At 53.7% G+C, this 26774-nt stretch overlaps 4 protein-coding genes and 1 long non-coding RNA gene across 5 annotated transcripts in view; 1 reads left to right on the forward strand and 4 right to left on the reverse strand.

The window, feature by feature from the left end:
* Window positions 1–15506, reverse strand: part of HOXA3 (homeobox A3) — a 43083-nt gene extending 27577 nt beyond the window's left edge. The window contains exons 1-2 of the mRNA XM_082632657.1: window positions 15448–15506; window positions 5126–5231 (exon numbers count right to left, since the gene is read on the reverse strand). The gene's annotated coding sequence lies outside the window, so the exon portion shown is untranslated. The remainder of the gene's footprint in view (window positions 1–5125; window positions 5232–15447) is intronic.
* HOXA5 (homeobox A5) lies at window positions 6098–10690 on the reverse strand. Its single transcript, XM_082632658.1, has 2 exons — window positions 8105–10690; window positions 6098–7121 (listed from the first exon to the last, which is right to left on the reverse strand). The coding sequence occupies exons 1-2, from the start codon at window positions 8997–8999 to the stop codon at window positions 6871–6873; spliced, it is 1146 nt and encodes a 381-aa protein (XP_082488784.1). The 5' UTR covers window positions 9000–10690; the 3' UTR covers window positions 6098–6870.
* Window positions 10699–15213, reverse strand: HOXA6 (homeobox A6; the record flags this gene model as incomplete). Its single annotated transcript, XM_082632659.1, has 2 exons — window positions 12343–15213; window positions 10699–10958 (listed from the first exon to the last, which is right to left on the reverse strand). The coding sequence occupies exons 1-2, from the start codon at window positions 12782–12784 to the stop codon at window positions 10699–10701; spliced, it is 702 nt and encodes a 233-aa protein (XP_082488785.1). The 5' UTR covers window positions 12785–15213.
* Window positions 15507–16746: 1240 nt separating the features above from the next.
* LOC309810565 lies at window positions 16747–17886 on the forward strand. The gene is made up of 2 exons (XR_014295022.1): window positions 16747–16838; window positions 17435–17886. It is a non-coding gene; the product is annotated as an uncharacterized lncRNA (long non-coding RNA).
* Window positions 17887–18878: 992 nt separating this feature from the next.
* On the reverse strand, window positions 18879–21881 carry HOXA7 (homeobox A7). The gene is made up of 2 exons (XM_082632314.1): window positions 21424–21881; window positions 18879–20404 (listed from the first exon to the last, which is right to left on the reverse strand). The coding sequence occupies exons 1-2, from the start codon at window positions 21800–21802 to the stop codon at window positions 20070–20072; spliced, it is 714 nt and encodes a 237-aa protein (XP_082488440.1). The 5' UTR covers window positions 21803–21881; the 3' UTR covers window positions 18879–20069.
* Between the last annotated feature and the right edge of the window lie 4893 nt (window positions 21882–26774).

A 26774-nucleotide genomic window follows, 5' to 3' on the forward strand; every position in this document is an offset into this window, starting at 1 on the left:
CTACACGAATTACGTGAAGATCAATACACAGAAAAGGAAAATATGTCCCGCAGAAAATAGATGCTAACGGCACCAACACTTAACGTTAATATAGGTGCATGAAAAATAAAATATTGTTTAGCTCTCCATTTGCAGCGCACACACAAGGCATGGTTCCAGTAGGCTTCCCTCACACACTATTCCCTTTCTTTTCTACTCTCCCGCCCTCCCTCCTTAGCTTGCTTCCCTTCTCCTTGGCTTTCATTCCAAATGTATTTTTAAAGAGTATTTTCTGGAGAATAGAAGTCTGTCACGGTGGTCTTGAGAAGAGGTCTGGCATTTGTGGATTCTACCTTCCTGCTCAAATGGCGTATTCTTTACAGTTTATTCACCCATAGATTGTAGCATTTCTCTTACATTCAGTGTAGGGTTCACAATAAACATAATGAAAAACTTTCAACAACAGGAATATTTTCCTGGTACCAATAAGCATTTTCTCACTGGTGGAGGGGGTGGAGGAATCATGCCCCTTTCTGGAGGTTTCCACTTCCTTTCTCCCCTTCTCAGCTCTTTGCATTTAGTGGGTGGCAGTTTCAGAAAAAGCATTCTGTCCTTGAAAATTGCAAAGGATACATTTTGCAAGAAGTGCCTGTGTTTGCCCTTGTTCTCACACACTTTAGGGATCATTATAGGTACTAAAAAGGAAAAAAACTGGCCAATCAAAATCACAGTTTTCAAATAAAGGAAGTTTCCTGCCGGATCTCTTTCCTTTGAAGGTATGATGGAACATTGGCAACTTGCTACATTATTTCTTAAAGGTCCACTGATGAGTTTTGAGCTTTTTTATTTTGTGACAAACCCACAAACAGACTCCTGGTTCTCCAGCAGCTAGGGTGTTGGTGTTTCAATAATCTATGCCTATTTACCTGCTGTTATTCCCTTAGAATGGGAGCGATAATTCAAGATGAAATACAGCATGTATTAGTCTTGAAAAGAGGAATTTTCTATCCTTTCCTTCGTAATTGAGGTCATTCAACCACTAGGGTTCACCTGGAGTCCATACCGTGATACACGCGTCACTCTGAGCCATTTTATCTTTTGTGCTGATAGTCAAGATCGCAACTCTAACATTGACATCAAACTCTGTCTGGGCAGATGACGAAGAGCGCTGCACAACGTAAACTTTTGACCCTCAACTTTTTGACCTGCAGTTACAACCACAAAGATACACAAAGCTGCGCCTCTTCTTTCAAGGGGAAGCCCCCACCCCAGGAGCTCAGGGATGCCCTGCTTCTGCCACTGCCTTTTGGAGTCAGAGGGTGAATTGGATATTTTTTTGTGTTTGTGACTGTATTTCCTGTCAAATCAGCCTCCTACCTCCTTTTGTCATCACTTAAATAGGAATGAGATTATTTTAAATTCACTCATCATTACGTTTACAAGGAAAATTTGGAGTAGGAGGCTTTTGCGGGGGGAACCTCGTAAAAAGCGAAAGAAAAAAAAAAGACGAGGAGAAAGCAGGCAATGGAAGCGGGAGACTTTTCCTTTATTTAAAAATAAAGACGCAGCCCTAATTGTTGGGAAAGCTGGCCCAGGCAGGAGAGTTGACTGTGAACTTGTACTAAAGCGTGCTCTGCTGGCGATTCCTAGGGTGTGCAGATTTATCTTCTCTGCATTTACTTAACCCGGCAGTGAACTGCACGGGCGTCATTTGTTAGGCGATGACAGACTTCACCTCCAGCAAGGGCTGCTTCACAAAATCGCAATAATTACCCAATAACCTTCATAACAAATATTATTATTGAAAAGACCGGTTTGTGGGGAAGAGAACTGGTGGGAGAAAAGCAGCTTTCTTTGCAAAAAAAAAAAAAAAAAACACCAAATAAAACAGTCCTAGGCAGATCTTTCGGTTCTAGGGTTTAGAGTGGCTAGGACTGTGGCTCCCCTCTCCTATGTGGGTGGGAGCCTAGGCAGACCCCCTCAGCCCTGTCTGGAAGCCCCGATTATAGTTTTGTCATTGTCTAGAAAGAAATTCTGCCTTAGAAGCCAAAGGGATGGCGCCCACAACATTCTGCACTCTCCATGGTGGGCAAACCTCGGACAGACTCCAGAGCGAAGGTGGGGGAGAGCCTTTGCAGGGCATCTTTCAAGCTAAAAGGATTGTTTTCCTCTTTAATAGCCTATCTTTCAGGATGTAATTTGCTCTCCCCTCACTAGTTGTTTGGATATAATACTCTTCACATCTCAACAAATGAACATGACTCCGTTTCTGGTAGAAAATTCTGTCTTGCTCTCCCAGAGCTGCCAACAATGAAGTGGGGGGAAAGAACAGGGGGGAAAAAAGGAATCTTGGCATAACGTTGTGAAATTAGAGCATGGAAACCCTAACAAACCCCTAAGTAAGTGTGACCAGAAGCTTCCTATTATATTTATAGTTCAGGAAATATTGTCTCTTCAGCTTGTAGAAACAAACGGGGCCTGGCACATTTCGGATGCCTTCTCCTTTTACAAAGCTAGGAGCACAGACAAACACTTCTGCCACCAGCTGAGGCTAGATGTCTTCATAAAGCCCTTAGTGACAGAGATTTTTTTTCCTAAGTAAGTTCCTCTGCAAAAGCAACCCAAAAGAACGCACGCGAAAAAAATAACTTATCTACAAAATGAGCAGATAACCAGCCATCCTCCTTTCTATGCTTCCTATGAAAATAGGAAGAAAGAAAAAAATTCCTCCAATAACACTCACATAGGTCTGACTGGATGCTGTATTTTTTTAAAGTCAGTTAACCGCATGTGAGTTGGCCTGCCATCTTAAACTCTAAAGTTTTATGATGATTACAACAGACAGAAATAAGCAAGCTGACAATATTTATAGCCTGTAATTTTTTTAATGCTTGGGAAAGATTCCCCCATATTGTGTGATGCTAATCCAAGAAACTTTCTGCCCATTCCCATACCCAGAGGGAGACGTGGCCACAGAGGTGGTGTGGACACTTCTTCCAGGCATGTTACTCAAATGAACCTGCCAGCAGCTCTATCACTCTTTTTTTCTGCCACTAATTTTAGTCACCAAGAAATCACTCAATCAAGATCACCAAATGAATAACTAAAATAAAACCTTAACCCAGTATTTTCCAGTAAAGAATCTGAAACTCAGAGCAGCAGAAGAAAGACTCCAGAATTCTCACAGACATATAAAATAATAAAAGAGAACCTAAATAAAGTTTATATTCTGGTTCCCACTAAGATGCAGACACATCTTCCTGAGTGCTGAACTGCTCTCAGGAAATGCTCACTTTAACAGGTTTCACAAAACGATCTCAGGGATTCGCCTTGCCACTATTCAAGAGGAGTGGGACTTGTGGGAGGGTTTCGATTTTTCAAAAAACTTCCCAGGTTTTGCTTTCTGAACCTCCGACTTTGGGGACATCTGTTGAACTTATGTTGAGGGTATGGCCTCTGCACAATAAAGTTTGTGGAAATTCCAACTCTACACTTTAAATGTTTTCACTTTAAGGACTTACTAAATATCTTTACCAATTAGCACTTGCAGAAAACCACCTAGCTAGCTCCTAAGGAGAAAAGCATTTGGAGACAGAAGATCCCATTTTTTGTTTCATTTCTGAGTTGGAGGATTTGGCTTAGTTCTCCATACAGGATGGGGGAAAGCTGCTAGATCCCTTGTGGGTACCCATTCAGAGAAAAACCCCAGGGCAGGCCACAGTGTCCCCAGTCATGGCTTTGCCACTGAAGAATGTAGAGGGTTGGGGCCAGAAAGGGTGGCTGAGACCAAGCTGGAATTGTACCTAGGAAATATCTATCTCACCCATTGGTGCAATATTGGGGACTGTTTTGGAAATCATAGATTATGTAAATTTCCTGGGATCAAACAGAAAGAGCAACTAACAAAAGAAAGGCGGAAATCTCCTACTGACAAACGACCAATTTCTTCTCTAAACTACCCTTTATGATGTGTGTGGAAAAACAACCTAATGGTTCTGGGGACTTTTAAGTTGGACATTGAAGACAACTCGATTTCCCCCCAAACTTTAGGGCACAGTTTGGAAGACAGAGTTTGCCTGTATATTGAGGGGGGATAAATTAATCTTTAGTGCTATTTAGGGAGATGCCTAAGTTGCCTTTTGAGGGTCCTGTGCATAGATTTTAAATTCTACAAAAGGAGAGAGGAAGAGGAAAGAAGAAGAAAGGCAAGGCAGAAGAAAAGAAAGCGCTGTAACGCCTTTCATTTAGCTTGGGGATTCAAAGACTAAAGTTAAATCCGGCCATAAAGTTTATTGCTTCAGACTCACAGGCTGGTGAGAACAGTCCCACCGAAATAAAAAGAACGTGCAGGCAAACAAGGTTCAGGGCCTGGTCCCTGGTGCGGGGGAGGGGGTGCTGAGCCCTCCCCCGCAAGGTGGGGACCCGCGGTCCCCAGCGTCCCGCGGGCGCCAGCGGCCGGGGCTCGGCCTGGCGACCCAGGGGCCCAGCCTAGGGGTGCCGCCCGCACCCGGCCGGCCTCTGCACCCTCGGGCTCTCCCGATCCAGCCTGCGACCCGGCCCCGAAGTCCGTCACCTCGGTTCAGTGCTGCCAAATGACCCCGGCCCGCGGAGACGTATTGCTACAGCCCCGTCAGAAATCCCGCCAGCGTCCGCCTCGGCCCTGCCTGGGCCTTTCTTTCAAGCTCCCCAGCGCGCCCCAGCGCAGCGCGGCCTCGGCGCCCCCGCGGCCGGCGCTCCCCCGGCTCCCAGCCCCCACCCAGGGCTCCGCAAACCCAGCAGAGACCGGCCCTCCAGCCCCGGGATGGGGGCCGGCCCTGCCCGGTCTCCGCACGCAGGCCCACTCGCACACAAAAATCATCTTTTTGCACTCCGGCGAGAGCAGCGGAAGTCATTAACATCCGCGCTGGTGCAGCAATTAAAGTTAGGCCCAGGGATGCGGCGCGGCCACAGGCGCTCTGCACCGTGGTGCCACCGAAAGCTGGCTCTTGGCGCTCCTAATTTGGGCAGAGGGAAAGTTTGCTCTCCCCTTTGGAATTCGGAGGCAACCTCATAGAGTTATTGAACCAGAGAGAGAGAGAGAGAAAGATCCAGAAAGAAAGTTTTCAGAGTACAAATAAACTTGAAAGCGCTCAGGGGGCGAGCTTACCTTAACTCGGAGGGAGCCATTTTTTCAGAGAGTTTTGAGAAACTTGTGGTCTGAACACTTCTGGACCTAAAATTGACAATTTGAATGACCAGGTGGCACACGTAGCCTGCAAAAGAGTCAAATGGAGTCCAGCGTCAGTGAGATTATATGTTATGTGGTATATAATGTTGGATGTCAACTCCCCAAAACCATAAAACTTACTTTAATGGCCCCACGTGACGTTTTATAGCCAGTGAGCCGATCTGTCTGTGCTATGGATGATTTTACGATCTAATTCATAGACAAAACCCTATTCATTTGGCACCCAAATGTCATATAGCCGGAACTGGGGCTTATAAAGTTTACTGTTTTATAACTTTTAAAAGGAAAGACGGCATCAGTGTAAGCAGTCGGTAAATGTGCAAATCTCTAGTTGCGCTTTAGCTGCTCTGAGGAGTTTCCCAATCGAGCTAGGATGGGGTAAGTACCTTCCATTTGTAGCAAATTAATTGTAGCAGAAGAAGCCAACTGGGTTCAGGAGGGCAAGGAGTGGGAAAGGGTGCCTGGCTGGGTTAGGGGCAGAGGGTCTGCGGGCCACAACTTGACATAGCAGCCTCTTCAGCAAGTGGAGGCCTAGGATGGCCTTAGGAGAGAGGCGGCATCTGTGTGGGCCCCCGAGGGCTGCTAACAAAGCCCTGGGCTTTTTCTCCTTTCTCTCTCTTCCTCTCTTTTTCGTACCCAGCAAGTTAACCTGGTTTCCTCAGAGATGGGCAGGTTGGACTCAGCCTTTGCAACCACCTAAAGCTTTTCCACCTTCTGCCCTGAACTCTCTGATGGGTCAGTTAGGGAGGCCACGGGTCAGGATGTTGGTCTGAGGTCCCCTTGCACAGGCAGACTGCTCAGGTAGCCTCAGACTCACTGCCTCCCAGCACTGGACAGACAGACAGAAGAGCAAAAAGAGCCACTTGCTATTTGGCACAAACCAGACCAAGAGAACTTACAATAGAAAGTTTATTTTTTGTTTCCAGTCAGTATTTTTTCCTTAAAAACAAATACAAAAAAAAAAAAGCTGATCACAGTTTGCTTAAACAGCCAGACTTGGACAATATTTGTAACTTTGTTCACAAAAACATACATCACTGAAGCTGCGCTTATAAGAGCCACTTCCAGAGTTCGTGCAAAGGGTCCTACAAAGGCACGCAGGGACACACCGCTCAGTCACAGTTTTCATCACAGAGTCACTAGTCACTACACGTCGAACAAGTTAAGTTGTGTCTCATCAAGTCACCTCTACAACAGCATTAATTACACAAGGAATATAGGTAGTTTGAATAAAAATATCTTTAACAGCTTGGAGCTATTGAGACAGGAACACTTCCACTCACATGCACAGTTAAACAACTGGAGTGCAACACACAACATTGGCACTAAACGAGGTCGAAGGGGGACTTTTTTGTGTTTTTTTTCTCTTTTCTTTTTTTGTTATAGTTACTTCAAGTAACACAGCTTGCTTCATATAAATAAGTTAAAACATCTATTTTTTTTCAAGACAAAGCCATTCAGGACAAAGAAATGAAGAGAAAGCAGATCTACTTATACAGGCGCTATAATGGCAATAAACAGGCTCATGATTAAAAGATGAATTAGGGCAACGAGAACAGGGCTTCTTCACAGAAGGAACACAAGGGAGTTTCAGAAAGTCACCTTAGTACTGACACTACTCGGGATCCGGCTAATACTGCTCAGTACTTTAAACGCTCAAATACTCAGGGGCGGAAGGCCCCTCCCGCCGCCGCCATGCTCATGCTTTTCAGCTTATTATCTTTTTTCCACTTCATTCTCCGGTTTTGGAACCAGATTTTAATTTGTCTCTCGGAGAGGCAAAGAGCATGTGCTATTTCAATCCTTCTTCGGCGGGTCAGGTAGCGGTTGAAGTGGAACTCCTTCTCCAGCTCCAGGGTCTGGTAGCGCGTGTAGGCCGTTCGGGCCCTTTTGCCTTCCGGGCCGCCTATGTTGTCTGCAACAGAAAAGTCAGCGGTTTAGCCACCCACTCCTCAGCTTCTGGCTACCAAAGTCCGCCAGCTGGACCAGCCAGGGTCCTGAACAGGGGAGAAAAGCTCAACAAGTCTCCCTCCTCACTCGCCCGCCCACCCCTCCCGAATTTCCTTCCCTCTTCCTTTCTAGAGAGAAAACAATACGATTTGGACTCTGGGAACAATCGGCCCATCCGAGGCTGGAGCCGCGTCCCGGACGATCGCCCGGCTTTCCCTCGCCCCTCTCTTGCCCTCTGGCCCTGCCCCTGGCGCCCTGAGGCGGGGCACAGCCCTCTCAGGCTGCCCACCACTCAGAAACCCACCAAAGCAAGGCCCTTTTCTGTGCGCCCAAGTGGCCTCCAGATCACCCTCCCTTAAAGTTCCAGCCCCGCGAGCCGCCTCCTGTTCCAGCCTGCACGCTTGGGGCGCCTGCTTTCTTTTTCTTCCCTTTCCTTTCCTTTCCTGCTCTCCCTCCTGCCCCCAAACTTCAGAATCCCGCCGGCTCTCGCCTCGATTATTCCCCCCACCAAGCCCCTTTTCGGGGACTCTAATTAGTAACGCTGTTTCCCCAGCGTAGCCCTCCTCATAAATTATCAGTCCTGACAAGCCCGATTCACGGCCCCTACTGCCATCCTCTACCTCTCTGCGCCCTGCTCGGCTGGCCTGACCCATGAGCGCGTTCCGAGGCGCTGGGCTTGGATATGTTTTTTTTTTCCTTTCCCCCCTTTCAACGTCTAAACTTGGCTGGCCAGCGGCCCCTTTCCCCGCATTTGTGAGCGCTGGGCGCTGCAGAAAAGAGGAGGAAGAAGGAAGGCAGGGGAAGGAGAACGGCGGGGAGAGGCTCCACAGAGCTGGGAGAGGCGAAACCAGGACAGAGACGGGGAGAGAGAGGGGCGGTAAAGGAGAGAGGGGGGACCGAGAGCCGCGCCCCCGCAGCCGCGTGGATTTAGGAAAAGACTGGCTTTACCATGACTTATGTGCAGCTTGCGCATCCAGGGGTAGATCTGGGGTTGGGCGGGCGGCGCCGGGCTCGGCTCGCTCTGAGCGCTCGCCTGCTCGCTGCTGGCGGGGGCGTCCTCCTCGGCTCCGGACGCCGTGCCAACCCCCTCTCTGCTGCTGATGTGGGTGCTGCCGGCGTTGGCCGAGGCGCCGCTGGAGTTGCCCAGGGAGTTTTTCCCGCCGTGGTGGCTGTCGCTGCCGGGCGAGGGGGCCACGGCGGAGCAGGGCAGCGGGTCGGGCGGAGGCGAGTGCGTGGACGTGGCAGGCTGGCTGTACCTGGGCTCGGCGGGCGCCGCGCTGGCGCTGGCCGCGTAGCTGCGGGCGCGCTCCCCGGAGCCAAAGTGGCCGGAGCCCGAGCGGCCGACGCTGAGATCCATGCCATTGTAGCCGTAGCCGTACCTGCCGGAGTGCATGCTCGCCGAGTCCCTGAATTGCTCGCTCACGGAACTATGATCTCCATAATTATGCAACTGGTAGTCCGGGCCATTTGGATAGCGACCGCAAAATGAGTTTACAAAATAAGAGCTCATTTGTTTTTTGATATGTGTGCTTGATTTGTGGCTCGCGGTCGTTTGTGCGTCTATAGCACCCTTGCACAATTTATGATGAATTATGGAAATGACTGGGACATGTACTTGGTTCCCTCCTACGTAGGCACCCAAATATGGGGTACGACTTCGAATCACGTGCTTTTGTTGTCCAGTCGTAAATCCTGCCTGATGACCTCTAGAGGTAAACTCGGGCACTAATGGGGGAGTTGGGTGGAGGCGAGAGGAGTGGCGCGCGCGCCCCAGGCGCGTGCCCGCCACTCGCCGCCGTCGTTCAGTCGGACTCGAGCGCCACCCGCTGGAGGCAGGGCGCATCCCTCCGCTTCCGACCCGGGGCTACAAGGGCCGGGGTCGAATTGAGGTTACAGCCCATTATGGCAAAATTATTGCATTTCCCTCGCAGTTCCATTAGGATGTACCAATTGTGAGGCCGTCAGCTGCCGATCGCGTGCCCGGCGAGGATGCAGAGGACTGAGGGGAGATGGTGACTTGGATTTTATTTACAACAACTTTATTTCCCTGCTGTGCAGCCCCTCTTATTTTTGTGTCGAGGTTGAGGTCGGTTCTGACCGTCGTGCCGGCAGCTCTGAAATTTGAAAATACAGATATCACCTTCGGGGAAGCGGGGGAGGCCATTTAGCCAATTGGAGAAATAAATCCTACCCGCAGCAGCAGCTACAATTACGGCTCTGTTTTTGCGAGCGCATGAGGGACAGTGTCCCTGCCGCTCTTAAATGACAGGCGTCTATTAAAGATAGCTTTTGTGTAGCGTTTCTCCGAGGCGAGGTCAAATTCCATACACTTCTATAGCCGGAGTCGATTTTTCTTTCGTGTAAATATGGTTGTCGTGTCATTAGTTTGCTATTTGATTTGCTATAAGTATCCAGCCTGGAGAGTCTTCACCACCGGGTCACTCTCCTCGAGCCAACCGGGCCCCAAGTCGGAGGGTTCTCGGTGAACCCAGCGAGTGGGCCCAGGCTCCCCGCAACCACAGAAGCTGCTTGGAGCCTGGGGATTCGTGGGCCGAGTTATTAGGGTCTTGCTTAGACCTCCAGAAGTAAAATGAGGACGCTAATGAAAGCATTTTGTGGCAGTGCCTAGTACCTCCGTAGTTATCTTCCTGGGTTCTGAAAGACGAAGGTAAATCACAAATATAGCCTAAAGTTGGGTGTGGGGGGAGGTGTCCCCGCTGGAGAGGCCAGGCGTCTCAGGCGCCCCTGGCACATTTGGAAACCAGGACTCTTGATGCTCCCATAGCCCTGGGCCGCCTCCTTAGGTCCTGAAAGCTGTTGTGGTGGTAGCGCCGGCCCTGTTGGAGGCGGGGAGCCGGAATCCGGAGCTCGGGGAGCCCAGTCGTTCCCAGGGCTGTAAGATTCCACCCGTGCCCAGGTTGGCTCGGCTGGGCTGAGGCTGCTTCTCTTCCAAGGACGGTTGCGCACTGGGCCGAGAGACAAGGCTCTCTCGGGCCCCCTTTGTTCCTCACGCTTCTTCCTTTCTGGGGGCAGCATGGGAGGCCTCGGCAGAGCTGGGGCCCCAGACTTTAGGCTTCCTCTTCCCAGTGGCCGGAGTTGATTTGGTGATGCCCTCCGGGACTTGGTGGCGAGGAACCGAGGCGGAAACGCCCAGACACCAAAGGGGGCTCGGCCCCGGGTTCTTTCCTCTCCAGCAACCCCGGGACCCGAGCTCAGGGGCGTGCAGAGGCGCTAACACAAGAGCCGGGGACCGATTGGGGCGCGCCCTGAGACCCGGAGCGGGCTTGGGCAGGCTTGGAGAGCGGGATTGCGTGTGCAGTGCGCCTCGCTCTACCGCTGGGATTGGCTGTGTGTGAGGTTTTTTTTTTTTCTTTCTTCCTTGTAAGAAATAAATGCTCAGACGTTTGCAAAGTGCCGGGCTCCCCTGAAGCTGCGAAAGCCCCCCGATGGGAGCAGGCGGGAAGAAAAGTTGGGGAGTAGGCGAAGGCAAGGGGGCAAAGCCGAGGGAGGTTGCGGCGCGGGCCTGGTCCCTGCCCAGGCGTCTACTCGCCCGCTTTTGCCTCAGCGTCCTCCCCGCTGGGTTGTGTGGAATTGATGAGTTTATTTTCCTTTTTCCACTTCATGCGGCGGTTCTGGAACCAGATCTTGATCTGGCGCTCGGTGAGGCAGAGAGCGTTGGCGATCTCGATGCGGCGGCGCCGCGTCAGGTAGCGGTTGAAGTGGAACTCCTTCTCCAGCTCCAGCGTCTGGTAGCGCGTGTAGGTCTGGCGGCCTCGGCGCCCGTGACTCCCGTACACAGCACCTGCGGGCAGAAATGGCCGGGCGCCGGTAAGCCAGGATCCGGGCAGCCTGACCAGTCAGCCCCGCGCCCCACGCCCCGGCCTCGGGGCTGGAAACCACCCGCCTCTCCCACTACGTCTGGGGCCGAAAGTGGGCTGGATGGGAGAAGATTATTTCATACCAAGCGAGGTGTGTTCCACCTAAAACGACTTGGGGTGGGAAATTATTGTTTTTGAAAAATCTGCTGTGTAAAAAAAAATTACAAGCAAAAGAATAGAACAGCATTCTTAAATCGGGGTACCTAAGCCTGTTTTGTGGGAGTACAGTGTGTGTGTCTGGGAATGGTGGGTATGGAACCCTGTGAGTACGGTAGACACTCCGAATTCACACACGGACCTCTGTGAAGATGTTACTTTGGCCAGCCATGTCAGGACACAATATGCTTTTTAAAAATTTTTTAAATGGTGAGCCCTCTCAAGTCTTTGCAAATGCCTTCCAATTGTATGGCCCTTCTGAGAAACGCAGAGCTCTTGAAAACACAAGTGGAATTTAAAGCAAAAGACTAAGTTTAAAAATCCGCATTAGCCTCTGTCCTTCTCCAAGGAGTCCCTGTAGATTTTTTGGAAACCAGGAGCAAAGAGATGCAGCTATGGGCCATCTGGGGTTTCTGGAATGAAGGACTGTGATGGGCTATCTGTTCTGGTGCCAAAGGAACCCATGGGTGGGGGGCTCCCCCAGAGCTGGGTGTATGAGACACAGGCAGGGCCTCAGAAGGAGGCAGAAGTTGGCTGTGGGTGAACAGTTGAGTGGAAGGGGGAGGGGAGGGAGGAGAGAGAGGAAAAATCCTGAGGCTGGGGATGTGGCCCTCCAAGGCTTTGGGGAGACACTGCAAGGGGCCAAATGAGGGCCTTTATCTAGATGGGTTTCTGAAGGGCAGAAAGGTGAGGGGGTTGGGAGGGAAAGGGGAGTTCTCAGGATGGGTGCAGAAGGCCATCACGGCTTGGGGATCTGAGCAGGGTGTTACCAGCGTGCAGTGTGGGCAGGTGCTCTCTCCCATCCAGCCTTGCTCTCTCTTCAGGTTGCCCCTGTCTTCAGGTTGCCCCTGTCACTGGGTCTCACATAGCATGGCAGTGAGCCCCACACACACGCTCCCTAAGTTGTCGCCTTACATGGACACTAGTGCCCTGCCTTCATGCTGCCACAGCTTGATTGCCCCATTGGGAATGAGTTGATTTTTTTATTTTTTTAATCTCTTTTTAAAAACCCAAAGAAACTTTGTTCATTCTTTCCTCCTTTCTTTCTATTTCCTCTTTCTACTCTCACTGTCTCCTCCTTCCTTCCTTCTTTCCCTGCCTCCTTCCCCCTCTCCCTCCACTCTCTTGAGGGGCTGCAGGGAAACATCTTACCCGCGCAGGAGTTCATCCGCTGCATCCAGGGGTAAACAGGACTCGTGTACTTCCGGTCGGTGCCTTCGTCATGGAGGGCTTTGCCCGGCACGCTGCTGCTGTCGGGTTTGTACTGCTGCTCGGGAGAAAAGTGCAGGTAGTCCCCGGGGCCCCTTTGCTTGACACTGCCCGAGGGCGAGGCGCCACTGAGGTCCTTATCAGAATAGAAACATGAGGCCCCGTACTCGTAGGACGCCCGGTTGCAGGCCAGGACCGAGTTGGACTGTTGGTAGAAACAAGGTGAGGTGTACGTCTTGTCCGGGAGGCTCGACGCCCCGTACGAGGCCGGGAAGGGCCTCAGCGCGTCATAGCCGGCCGGGTAGAGGGGCAGCTGGCCCAAGAAGGAGTCCTGGCCGCTGGGCAGGCTCCCGGGGAAAGTGGGATTCACAAAATAGGAACTCATTTGCGCGCCCCTCTGCAGGACTGTGATTTGTTGTGTATTAGTACATCTGGCTATAACTATTAGTAGTCATCGAACTGGTTTGTTTCTGGATGGCCGAACGCCAAAAGCGACAGCAGCAAATCGCACCAGCTGACGCGGCGGCGGCCAATGGGAGCGAGCGCCGGAGCCCGCTCCCCGGGGACCGCGGCGACCGAGGCAGCAAAGTTACAAACAGCCCCCAGCCCGCCCGCCCGCCGCCCGCCCGCCGCCCGCCCGGCAGATTAATGGGAGCGCACAGCCAGCCGGCCCGGCTCTCTTCCCGAAAGCCGGTGGCGGGCGAGGCCTGGGCAGGGGCGTGCGGCTCGGGCCGGGGTAGGGGCACCCGCGTCCGGGCTGATGCAAAGACCTGGCCAGGCCCGCTCTTTCCTCCCCACCCCGCACCCCCCTTTTGCCTTGTTGGATTTTGCTGGGTTTTCTCTCCAAACAGGAAACCTGACAGCCCCGCGCAGGGAGGGGCGGTGACGAGGATGTCTTTGCTCCGGGCCGGCCTACCCTCCCGGCAGGGCCCTGAGTTTGCCCCTCCCCCTGCACTCCCCTACCCGTGGGTGCGGGTTCCGGAGCTGGAGAAGGGCTGTGAGAAACCAGGCGTTCACCCCTGCTCCTCCCTCCTGCGCCTTAGGAATCGGTGCATCACCTCCTCCTCTCCTTCCCCACTCCCACCAAGGGCCTGGGCCCCGCCGCCAAGGGGAAAGGCTCACCTCGAGCTGACCAGGACCAGGACGAGGCTAGTCTCTTCCCCCGCAGGCCCCCTACTCCCACATACAACACGTCTCCTTTGAGTCTCCAGGGGCCTCCTTCCAATGGCCAACGATTGCCTGGCCTCAAAGCACCCCTCACAAGCTGTGAGCCCCGCTCCTGCTGCTTCTGAACCCAGGAACAAAGAGGGCAGAAACCACTGGTTTCAACAAGAAAGGACCTACAGAGGAGTGGTTGTGACACTGAGCTCCGAAGCCAGCCCTGGGACCTGCTCCCCTTGCCCAAGCCCAACTCGCCAGACTCTCCCTCCGCCCGCCACCCTGATAGCTCAGAGATGAGATAGATCCAGATGTGGAATCTCTGTCCTCATTTCAGAGATGCTGGTGACCCAGGGTCCCTGGCCCAGCCGGGCATAGCGGGCAGCTCCGCGGGCCCAAGGCCACGGGAATGATGGATGTGCTTGGTTTCTGGGTCACCTGTCCATGGGCACTGTCCTGGGATGTCCCCTTTCCTGCCCTTTCTGGGACATTTTGGGGGGACCTGCCACCCACAGCTGCTCCAGAACCAGAAACAGTTTGTCTCACCAGCTCCAGAAATTCTCTGAATTGCTTTTCCTGCAGCCCCAGGCCTGGCCTTCCCCAAACAGGACAGGAAAATCCTGTCCTGGGCTGCGCTCTTTTGCCTGAGAGGTGTTCCTTTGAGATAGTTGACTTTTATAGCACATGGATCAATCTCATTTTGTAAATGGGATATCTTTCCAATGGCATTTTTACAACTGTATTTGTTAAGCTTGTAAAACCCCTTGAATTAGCTTTAAAATCCTCAGTTCTGTGGAGCCTGAAGAACGATTTATTTATATGATTTGGTTGAATTTCCAGAGGGTGTTTATAAGATCTGTAAAACTGGCGAATGCAGGCTGATGGGGTTCAGGACTTGGGGTGTGTGGCAAGGCCCCCCTAGGAATCTGGCAACGACTTCCTTAATCTCTTCCTTGCTTTCCGATTTCTCCCTTCACTTCCCCCAAGGAGAAAACATTAGGAAAGGACTGGGCTATGATGGGCCTCCCCAGAGACTGTGGTGCATCCTCGAAATCGGCTGCTGCCCACCCAATGGGGGCTGCACCCAGAAGCCTTCTGACTGTGCCCCAATCAGTCGAAGCTGGGAAAGTTTCTTCTTTGCATATATAAATAAGGGCCTGGCAGGAAAGGATATAATTTTAAATTGTCCTCGAATTTCTTTAGGGAAAGGATCTGATAGGTGAAAATGAAAACTCAAGAGTCAAAAATTAAAAAGGGATTTTAAAAAAGTTGTGTTAGAAGAAAATCATGTTTGAGTTGTTGTTTCTTTAACAAGACCATCAGATATGGTGATTTCCAGCAAGTTATTATCATGTAAGATGAAAATAATCATTTGGAGATGTTGATAAATGTTTACATTCATTATTTCTGCTTCATTCCTCCAGGTCCCACATAGTGTTGGGGCTGGTGGCAGTTTACTACTGTTATTAATATTTGTTATGGTTTGACCCGGATTCTCGATTTAATCATTGTCCCAGTCAACGAAAGAATTTGGTTTCTCAGCTAAGAGTCAAAAAACAGTATATTTCTAGCTTCTATAGAAACAACGATGGAAAAAATATATTAAACTGAAATCTCTACGTGTTAGCCAAGGCTGGTACATATCACGTTGACAGCCGCCCAATTTATTTCTCCAACCAGCATTAGGTGCATATATATATATGTATATATATGTATGAATATATATATACATATATATATGTGTGTATATATATATATATATCAAGAGAGAGAGAGCGCCATTCACGAAAGAATAGAAGCCCCAGACTCTGGAGGGAGCCTCTCCTGGGATGGTGAGAATGGCCACCAGGGCTCTTTTCTAGGTCAAAGCCACATAGAAAGTCCACTCACCTTTCAGCTGCTCTTCGAGGGGGTCGGGATGGCGAACAGAGCCTCACAATTCACCCTTTCCCGGGGCTGCCCACTGAGCTCCTCGACCTCCGCCGGTCTGGAGAGAGGCCTGCTGGGGGGTTCCTTGAAGGCCACTGCGTCCGCCGGGATCGCTAGCCCAGGCCAGAGCCCATAGCACACAGGTGCGGCCTCTGCCTGTCACAGGCCTTCGCTTGGAGCCAAAGCCCGCCTTCCTTGCCATAGCCGATCCTCCTCAGGGCCAGCCAGGCCTGCAGGCCTCAGGACTACGAGTGCTATCTCCGATTTCAAAATCCCACAGCGGGCGCGTTTCCCGAACCAGTGTGCGCCCCCGGGGCGCCTTGGGACGCGCAGTTTGGAGAGAAGCAGCCATGACGTGCCAGGCGGCCTGTGCAACCAGTCTCCATGGTGCTGGGGTGGCGGCAGGACTCGAGTCTAGTCGGGCGTCCAGCTCCGGTCAGGGGTGGCCAAGGCGGGGGAGGTTCCCGGCCAGTCAGACCCTGGGAGGCCGCCCCTGAGGTCCTCCCTCGCCCCCCTCTCCTCGGGCTGCTTGGGAACCTCTGAGGGGCCCGCGCAGCAGTCGCGCCAGGCTGCACGACGCGGGGCTGCGGCTGGCGTCGGTTCCGGCGACGGCCACAGCGTGGCAGCAGCGAGCGCCCGGCGCGGTCGCAATAAATAATCTGCTCGCGGCAGCCGCAGTCAGGCAGCCCAAGGCCCCGCGATGCAAATGCGCCGCTTTATCCGCCCCAGCGTACCCCCCAGCGCGGGTGGACATCCCCGACGTCCACAGGCCCTTCTTAATTGTAGAGTGCATACCAAGGCATCATCTTAAGGTGGGGAAACAACAACAACCAAAACCAAAAAGCAAACAAAAAGAACTCCCAGAACCTCAGGATCATTTCTGGTCGCTGTCCCAGGAAGCTCCTGGGACAAATCTGATCGAGGTACACCCAGGTCAAGTTGGGTCTGTGCCACCGCGCTTCGTCAAGCCCACGCCCGCGGCACCCTCCGTGCCTCCTCCCGGTCGGCTGCACAGTCCTCCCCCGGCTCTCGGAGATGGGCAGCGCGCGGTTGCCAGCCAGCCCGCTGCGCCGAGGTGGTTGTGACTGGGAGGAGGTCCCCTATCGCCCAGACTCGGTTTGCGTCCTTTCTTCAACCTTGGCTGCGGGCCCCTGCCACTCGCAATAACACCACCACATCCTCTGCACCGAAACTTCCCGCCAAGCAACACCCAGCCAATTAACCCCATCCTCTCCTCCAACACAGAATTCCACCCACGAACCTATTCCCTCTCCCCGCGCTTCAGACACCTCTCTCATCGGAAAACCGCGTGAAGGGACGCAGGCACTCAGCAGAGGACCCTGGCTGAATTAGTAAGTTTTTGTTTGTTTTTTTCCCTCAGTCTACTTTTCTCTCCAGAAACCAGTTCCCACGGAATAGAAGGTGCTGTGTTGATGCTGATAAAACCCCTGTCGATGAATTCACTTTGCCCTCCCCTCTTACCACCTTCCCAGGTCGGGAACTGTCTCCAGTTATTGGGGGATTCAATCCTGCCAATTGGGTCATAAAAAAAAATCCAAACCCGGGAGGCTGGCAGGGAACGCAGGGTGCAGGGCCACTTCCTTTTGGGCTCTGTGAGGTCGCCGAGGAATGGGAGAAAGACCTCAGTGTTCCTGCCCCGTGCCAGGGCGCTGTGCCACAGAAGGAAAGCAGGCATTCACTGCCACGGTGAGCCCGAAAGAGGAGAGAGAGGCACGGTGTGTGTGTGTGTGTGTGTGTGTGTGTGTGTGTGTTGGCGAGTGCGGGCTGTAGTGTGTGATGGAGGCGCGTGTGTGAACGGGTGAGTGGGTGGGTGAGGGTGAGTATGCCCCTCTTCAGAGCCGCCCTGGGTGCCCTCTCCCACTGCCGCCGGTGCCGGCGACCGTCTCACAACCTTTGCTCCTGTCTCCCCACATGTCTCACCTTTCAGATGGCGGTTCCCAGAAGCTCCTGCCCCTTTGACAGCTGTCGCTTGGGCAGCCCGGGGAGACGAATTGTCCTCCTTCCTGGTGCTAGAGGACGCAGGAAATTAGCCAGGTTGCGAGTTGCAAAGCGGCCGCGGCGGCGCCGGGAACTGGACGAGCCCCACCTCCAGCGGGAGCGGCTGGGCCGGGCCGGGCCGGGGCCTCGTCTCGCTCGCCATAGCCGGACAAAGCACAGCCGAGCCGGGCTGGAAGGCAGAGCGCCGAAGCAGGCAGGACGGAGCGGAGCAGAAGAATGCGGCTCTATTCTCGCAAGGGAAATTATAAAAAAGTTCATGTTCACGGTTCCCATCCACATGACCGACAACGGCCAATGGAAGGGCCGAACAACTCATAAAGTTGTATTGCAAAGTTGTAAATTTTCATAAACAACAACGGATTTATGACCCTTTCCCCATCACTAAGAGGAGGCAGCTCTTACACCGGCGCCATCTTACCACCGAGGCCGCCCCGACTTGGGGCTGCAGGTTTTACAGACCCAGTTGGGCCGGGGTTTATTAAGAGTAATAAGAAGTGGGCCCAACCCAAGCAGGAGACAGGAGTCGAGGTCTTCGCCCGCCGAGCTCACCCTGTTCTGCGCTGTCCCCACCACCCCTCGCCCCTTCCCCAGCCCCTCAATCCTTCTCATCCAGACGCCCGCGCCAAAGTTTCAAAGCCGGGTTTGCGGTCCCTGCCCCTTCCCATACCCCTCAGCTTCAGTGCTGGGTCCTGGAGCACCCTCGCTTTGCCTGAATGTGGGGTTGGGGTCTGCATCAGAGGCCCTGAATCCTGCGTCCTATCCTGGGGTCGGGTTCAGGGCTCGTGGAAAATTCGGAATCAATTGTAGGGTAATACCCCTTTCCAAGCCCACCCTATATAGCCTTATAGGAAAGGATGCATTTGGGATTCTCTCATGGAGTTTATGGAGCTTTTTGGGGAGGTTCATAGAATATAATGTATCAATCGAAGATTCCGTTTTCAAGGGATCTGGAAGATGTTTGCACACACATGCAAACCGGACAAAAATCTCCACACAGAGAAATGCACCTATACAATTATGGACACACAGAAACGCATGCACACAATTATGGACGAAGAAATACCTGCAATTGTTTACACACAAAAACACCTGCACTCAATTATGGACAAAGAAATACATACAATTATGGACTCAAAAATACACAGAAATACACATACAAAAAGAGGTACACACACCTATATGAATCTACACATAAAGAGTCCACATGAAAAGGGATTCGACGTGTATACACCAATACGTGACACCCAGCACATGGACCCTATTGTTTCTTCCATTTTTGCTGTCCCAAAGCCCCTTTGGCCACACAGACACAGTCAGGGCTTGCTCTCCACTCATTCTGACTCTCTCTTCCCCAGGCCCCCTCCCCCCTAGATAAAGCGGTCCACATTTCTTTGTCATCGAGCATCTTTATTTTTTCTGTTACATAAAACACTGTTAACTGGGCAAGACAGGAAGTGTACCTTCCTGTTCCTGGAAGCCCAGGCTAGAGCCAAGAGGGATGAGGGGGACACAGGACAACACAGGAGATGGAGGGCACTGGGGAGGGCTGCCCTCCCCACACGCTATAGAGTTAGCTCAAGACAACACACCATGCTACAAAGTCACCCCATTAACACATCCTTCCCAAGTCAGGACATTGCCTTACAAATGAGCTCCAAGACTATATAAATGACAAAAAAATCTTGTTCAAATATACAATATTTGCCATTGTAGGAAAAGTCAGGGTGTACATATTCAACATGTCTGGACAGCAGGACACAGAGGCCAGGGGAGGGGCAGGGAGGCTGGGAGCATCTCTGTGAACCCAGAGGCCTTCAGCTAGCTTGGGAATGCTCCCTTCCAGAAATAGGGGGTGATGGGCCTGAACATGGGTTGCCCAGGTCAAAGAAGGAGGGATTCTAGATTGCAGCACTCAGAATGCTTTGGAATAAATATATTATTTTTCCATTTAAATAGAAGCCAATGCCCTGGTCCCCGGACACCAGTGCCTTCTCAGCACAGCCTCAGAGACCCTAAAGACTGCTAGCCCGAAGCAGCAGCGGCCTGGCTGTGGAGGGGGCAGGGTTCAGCACTAGGTAGCAGGCGAGCCAGCCAGCACAAAATAGGTAGTTTGGGGCAAGTAGGTAGTACTGAGAGTCAGGTTCTTGCGGGTATGGGGGAGGTGTTGGGTGTCTGACAGTGTTGGGACATGTCTGGGCTTCCTGGGAGTGGAGGCCCTCTGGGGCTGGGCCCATAGGTAGTTTGGGGGTGCCTCTCCCCGAGGCCTGTGCTAGGTAGTATTTTAACCGTGCCAGAGCAAAGCTGGCGGGACTGGGATTGGGGGTGTCTGTTGGGGGGTGGTCCTCGAAGGCAGAGGGGATCCCCAAGGGGCCCCAGTCTAGGTGGCTGCTCAGTCCAAATAAGTTGGGAGCTGGAGCGGGTAATGGGGTAGATTGGGTGCAAGTTGGGGACTAGGATTTTTTTTTAACATTTTCTTTATATTTTTTTCCATTTTTGTAAATAAAATCAGTCTCTAAAGACGCTTTCCCGACTGTCTGGTGCAGCCAGAGCCCTGGCTCCAGCCCTCATTCCTCCTCCTCCTCCTCCTCCTCCTCCTCATCATCATCATCCTCCTCGTCGTCCTCGTCGTCGGCCTTGTCGGCGGTGGCGGCTGCAGCGGCGGCGGGCACGGCACCCTCGGTGGCGGCGGAAGCGGCCGGAGCCTCATCCTTATGCTCCTTCTTCCACTTCATGCGGCGGTTCTGGAACCAGATCTTGATCTGGCGCTCGGTGAGGCAGAGCGCGTGGGCGATCTCGATGCGGCGGCGCCGCGTCAGGTAGCGGTTGAAGTGGAACTCCTTCTCCAGCTCCAGCGTCTGGTAGCGCGTGTAGGTCTGGCGGCCCCGCTTTCGGTCCGGCCCTGCGAGCAGACATACACACACATGGACACACGGACAGACAAGCGACAGGGACACAAACAGGACAGTGCATTAGCCAGGCCGCCATCCCAGAGCCCGCACCTTCCTCCCGGCCCTGACCTAGGGTGGAGTCCCCCTCCGCCCCGCGCCCCCAAACTGAGCTGGGGGAGGAGCGGGAGTATTAGCTGAAGACCCCGACTGCGGTGCCAGACGCGCAGGCAGCTCTGTGAGGAGGGAAGGCGCAGAATCCCAACTTTACAACCGCCCTTTCCAGCCGGCTAGGCTTCCACAATGTCCTGCTTCCCCCTGACAAAGGGAAATTGTAAATATAGAGTGTGCCCAAGTGGGAGATGCTGCGCTTTTGCCATTCAAAGGCGAGCCGGGCCGCTTCCCCGCCTAGCTAGGCAAAAGGGAGACCTTCTCCAGCGGCCAGTACTCCAGGGGCGCCTTCCCTCCCCAGCAGCCCGCGCCCCCAACCCCGGACCTTCCTAGGGCACTCCGGCTCTCTGTCTCCACTCCCACACACCCATCCCCGCCTTTAAATGGCCCCTGGCACTGGGGCGTGTGAGGGGCCCTAAAGGGTTTGGCTCTCCCTGCTTTTGAGAAAAAAAAAAAAAAAAAAAGCCTGGCTGAAAGGAAAAGGAGGAGGGAGGGAGAGAGAAGAAAGGGAGGGAGAAAGAGAGAGAGAAGAGAATAGCGAACAAACTTAGTGTTGAAATTCCAAGGCAAATGGAGTTAAATAAATTTACGAGGATCGAACCCATTAATTGGGCAATAAAAAGTTTTATGAGCCTCATTTACATACAATGCTATGAGCTCTCCACGCTATGGCGCCTTGGCTCTAATTAAAACCAGAAAGGCAGAGCCGCCAAGAGTCACGGGGCAGCCGGCTTGCAGCCGCCTTGTTCCGCGCTCCGCGCTCCCAGCCCCGTGCTCCGCGCTCCCAGCCCCACGCTCCCAGCCCTGTGCTCCCAGCTCCCAGCCCGCGCGCCCACCCGGCCCGCCTAGCGGCTGCGCCTACCTGAAGACCGCATCCAAGGATAGATGCGGAAATTGGCCTCGGCCGGGCCGTGCAGCGCGCCTTCGTCTGCCTTGTCGCAGGCGCCTTTGGCAAGGTCACTGCAGAGCCCCGGGATGTTTTGGTCGTAGGAGGCGCAGGGCAGGTTGCCGTAGGCGTCGGCACCCAGGCCGTAGCCGGACGCGAAGGGGCTCTGATAGAGGGGGCTGTTGACATTGTACAAGCCCGGTACGGTCGAAGGGAAGGCGCCAGCGCCCGCCCCGTAGCCGCTTCTCTGCGAGCTGGGCGCAAAGGAGCAAGAAGTCGGCTCGGCATTTTGGAATAGAGAAGCCCCCGCAGTATATTTGCTAAAAAGCGCGTTCACATAATACGAAGAACTCATAATTTTGACCTGTGATTTGTTGTCCGGCAGCTTTCAGTGTCGGTTTTACGAGGTAGCGTGATATATGATAACATTACACCCCCAGATTTACACCAAACCCCATTTTCTTTTGGACGGAGGTCGCCACAGCACGTGACCGCCCACATGATCGCCTCCACCAATCTCAGCAGCCCTCACAGGTGGTCTCGCTTCGCGGGGCCCGCGGCAGCCTAGAATGGAAGGGGAAGAGGCTCAAATATGTGGCCAACGAATCTGCCCGCGCCCGGCCGGCCTGGCGCGTCCTGCTGGAAAAGGACTCTTGAGGCTCCGCGCGGGCGCTCAGCCCGCCGCCAACGTGGACCCCTGGCCTGCAGAGGTCGCGCGGAGCCGGCCGGGCGCAGTCCCCTCTTGCTTATTACCGAACGCTGGACCAAGCCTGCGGGTCCTCCCTGCCCCTCTTTCTGCCCATTGACGCAGCCCACGGAGGGTCTCTGCACTCCGAGTATCCGCCCGCCCCACGGTGGCCGGGTGGGCAAGTCTCGGCTCTGGGCAAGTCGACTCTGCCTGTGTCTCCCCCCTCCCAGGTCCAGTGGGCTGGAGGCCGACTTAGACTCTGATCCAGATGGGGCAGGCGCAGCGTTGCTTTCAGCTACAGGGAGAAAGCCACCGCAGACTGGAACCATGTGGTTGGAATAAAGTCAAGGTCTTTCAGCTTCCTTTCCTTAATCGGCAGCGCACTGTTTATCTGCCCTAAAGGAAACAGTGAAATATTTATCTATTAATGAGCCTCATTTGCCAGCAGATTTATTAACATGAGGTTCCCCCCCTCCTCCTGGACACCTCTGGCCGGGCAGGCTCTGTGCGTTCGCTCCTGGGCACCTGGCTGGCCTCTGGAAGCCTAAGAAATGGCCGGACACTCTTTTGTCCTCCCTGCAAACCTTGGTTCCCCTCGCTCAAGGGAGACCAAGTCTCTCTCCCCCAGCTTGTTGGAAGCTCAGGCCAACACTTTCTAGGTGCCAGCGGTGCTGTAAGGTTTCTGGTAGCTTTCACTGGGGCCACCCCTGGGCCTCAACTAGCTCCTCATGGGCCTGGATGCCTGCGAGCAATACATGCTTTAGAGCCAATTTGGAAAAGAGAGTGGGCCCGGGCACCTGGGGACTGCAGCCCACTATAGATCTCCATTTCTTTTGGAGACCCCCAAAACAAATAGGGGAACCTTTCCCAAAAGGCCACCCAGCTCTGGCAGCTTCACCTTTCCAAGGACTGGCTTTACCTTTCCAAGACTGAAGCTCAAAGTAGTCACTCACTCCCACCCAGGGCCCCAACTCTCGGAGCTTACCTTCCCAAGCCTCCAACCTCTGCGCAGGGTCGGAGCAGCAGAATGCCCTGCTGCCCACCACTCCCTAGAGGGTGGTGGGGTGAACCCTTCCCCTAAACGCCTCATAAACTGCCCAGGCTTCGATGGAAGCCCAGCAGTCAGGTCAGTATGCATTTTACTGCTCAGCTCTATTGCACACCATAAACCCGACCTCACAATGGAATTGCCCCGGAAATTCTCTGAATTATAGAGTTTGATTCCTTGTATACAAAACGCTTCCCATCACTTTCAGAGGGTCCAGGCCGCCCCTGTTCAGCACACGCTCTCAGGGGGTCCCAGAAGCACAAAAGGTGTCAGAAGGGTTCATGCTTGGATGCAACGGAGGCCGAGCTCTGGCCTAGTGGACTGCCTGAGGCGTGGGTGGGGAGGCGGGGGCTGTCTGGGCAGGTGGGTGCCTGGTGGTTTCCCCTGGGGGCACAGGGGCCATAGTGTGGCAATATTCAGGGATGCCCTTTATGGAGGACCAGGATGATGGTGTGTCTCCGCTGGGGAATGGTGGGGTAAGACTGGAAGAGAAGAAAATACCAAATATTCCAAATAGCATTACTTTGTGGCAGGAAATAAAAGCCTAAGAAAGTTAAATGAAGACCAAACAAACAAGAAGAAGGCTAGGAGATCAAAGAGGCGGAATTAGACAGCTTTAGACCAATAAATTGTTCCTCGGGTGACACAGAGCAAGACGCAAAGAGAAAGAACGGGCCCCGCCGCCGCCGTCTGTCTAGACTCCGGTGGCTGGAGCAGCCGACAGCGATGGCGTTTAAAGTAGAACCTGCCCTCGTGGGGCGACCCGACAGACCGAGGGGGAGCGATTTCTGGGAGAGCAGGAAAGAACGCGTTCCCAGCCAAGAGGGCTGGGAGCCTGTACCATAGGCTCACCACTGCCCGGGTTTTGTCCGGCGCAGGTCCAAGCCGTCCTGGCAGGACGCGCTGAACCTTCTCCTGGGCCAAAGAGGATCCAGATACTGCCGGCAAGGCCTCGGCCTTTCTGGGCCCAAGGCAGCCAACTGGGCCGAGTCCCGCGGGTGCTGAAACCTCCCTTTCGTTTCTGAGCTTCTCTCTCCCCTCTTGCCTTCTGCAGCGGGGTTTTAAAACGAAAAGGCCAGACAAAACCAGGCTTTCAATATGGCCTCTTGAATCGCGTGTTCTGGAGCCTCTGGTTTTCTAATTATTTGGCTGAACAGAGACACCTGCACTTGGTTATATGTGATAATATTCACAGAAATACTCGTTGACGCTCGACCTGAGGCAGGCACGAGAAGGCGAGTTTCTAAGCAGCCGAGCTGTCTTTATTAAAGACATTTTCTCAGCGCTCTCCTGGAGCCGGGGTCCTACCTACCAAGCAGAGTGTGTTTCCCCTGCTTCTCGTTATGAAACAGTCCTCAATATTTAAATCCAGCTAAGAAGGTTAACCCAGCTCTGGGTCAGCGAATGGAGCCTGTCGGGAGTCGGGCGGCTGGCGATTTGCTTCTGTAAACTTTTCCACCCGCACCCGTCTCGCGGGCTGCTCGTCTCTTCTCCACCGAGTGCACAGTCTTCCGTCGCGGCACGGGGGCGGATTCATCCCTGACAAGTGCAAAGGAGCTCCGCCTGGCTCGGGGTCCCGTCTGCGCGACTCAGAGGGAATCGGTTCCCTGGCAGCCGAGCGGGGAGAGCCGCCTCCCAGCCACCGGCAGGCCAAGGGCAAGAGAGGCCCCGCATGGCAGTCCACGAAGCAGAGTTCCCGACCGGCCTGCACTTACCTGGAGCCTCCGTGATCGGTGGTGAGAAGCGGTCGCCACCGATCTGCTCCTCCGCCATTTATTTGTAGTTACATAAATCGAGCTTTGTATCTGCGGCTTGGATACACGGCCACGGGCGGCTCTTGGGGAAGCTATAAAAACCCCTTTCATCAGAGGCTGTGAAATTTTATGTATTATATAAGGAAATATAATGAAGGCGTGTGTCTGTAATACCAACGTGTGTATATAAACAGAGAAGGGCGGAGAGAGAGAGAGATAGGAGAGATGGCAGCCAAAAACCCAGTCCCCGGTTTTACAGCGTGTACAGCGCGGAGATGCAGGTTGTAAACATTTGGTGGGCTTGGCGGAGATTATTACAACCCAAATAAATGCACCGCGTGGTGTGTTCACAGGGCTCGGGAGTGCTTCGAAGTGTTCCCTGTTTGCTTTTGCGTTTTCCCTCTGAAACCATTCTGCACCGGGCGGGGGTGGGGGCTGATCCTCGCACCCGCGCTCCGTACCGCCTCCTGGAAGGCTCGGAGGCGTGTTCCCCCGCCCAGGGTCGAGAATAGACTGGGCCTGGATTGGGGTTCCCTCCCCACCAGAGTAACTTCAGTGCTTCCACTGCTCAGGAAATTCGGCGGCGAGAGAAAGCAAGGGAGGCTTTCACCACGTGAGCTCCTATCCTGGAGCTGGGATGTTAATATAATTATTTTAAATACCACATTTATTTTAGAATAACTAAAGCAGTTCCTGGTCTGTCCCCCGGGATTTCCCATACTGCCATACCCACACCAGACAATTACCAAGAATGCCTCTACGCCCAATTTTCAGCTGCCTAATTTTATTGTCACGTTTTTAAGGCGGCCTAGTCCCGGGATCCTGGCTCGCCTGCGGGTGCTGGCTCTCCCGACCCTGTACCGGGGCGCAGACTTCGGGGCTCACTCTCGGGCCGCCGTAGGACCCTTGGCCACCGTGTATGCCCTCTGCACACCCTCTGGGGGGTCACCAGGTCCACGGGCTGTAGGCCTTAGACCTTGTGTCTGTCCGCCGGTCAGTCGCGTTCTCCGAGCGTCGTCGTGATGCCCCGAGGCCTGTCCTGGGCTGGGAACGGTGACCCTAGATCGGGCCCCGCGCCTGGATCTACTGCCCCATAGCAGCCGGACAGCTGCAGCCCCGCAGCGCTAGGCCCCCGGGATGGGGGAGAAGGGGGCGGGAGCGGTGCAGGTCAGGCGAGCCCCCGCCGCTTGCCTTTTTGTTTCCCAGCGAGGCTTCTGTCCAGGCGTGAGCAGCACCGAAAATATACGACCACTGTTCGCTCAAATCTGGGTCTCCCATTCCAGAAAAGCTTGCATCAAGTCGACATCTTAGGAACTTCCCAGAGTCAAGGCGGCGGGAGATGGCGGCGCGGGCGCCTTTTGCGTGGAGCCATACTGCCATCTGCTGGCCTCACCTTGACACTGCAGCCCAGCAGCCCGGCCTGACGAAGTTCACTTCGTCAGCAGCCGCCGCGGGTCGGGCGTCCCACTCCAAAAGCTGGGCAAGGGCCTATCCCCGGGGGGTCTGCACGGAGCCCGGAATCTACGCTGCCGAGAGGGCAGTGCCCATAAAAGTGAGCTGTTTCCGCAGCCGCTTTATCGGCGGCAGACAGAGCAAACAAATGAAAGGGCTTTGGTGGAAAATCTTAATTGGGGCTGGACAGTTGTAAACTCATTAAGGGCCGAATTCCAGACAGTTCGCAGACCCGGCCTTTATGGCACACCCTTACTGCCCATTCTTTGAAGTTCCTTCTGTCTGCAACAACAGAGGGCGTCCCAACCTGGCGGCAGGGTTGGGTTGGGAGAGAGGGGACGCCCCATCCCCCGGCGCCCAGGCTCCCCTTTTCCGAGCCCAAACA

The sequence above is a fragment of the Mesoplodon mirus genome (assembly GCF_964341445.2).
Source record: "Mesoplodon mirus genome assembly, chromosome: 9".
Lineage (NCBI taxonomy): Eukaryota > Metazoa > Chordata > Mammalia > Artiodactyla > Ziphiidae > Mesoplodon > Mesoplodon mirus.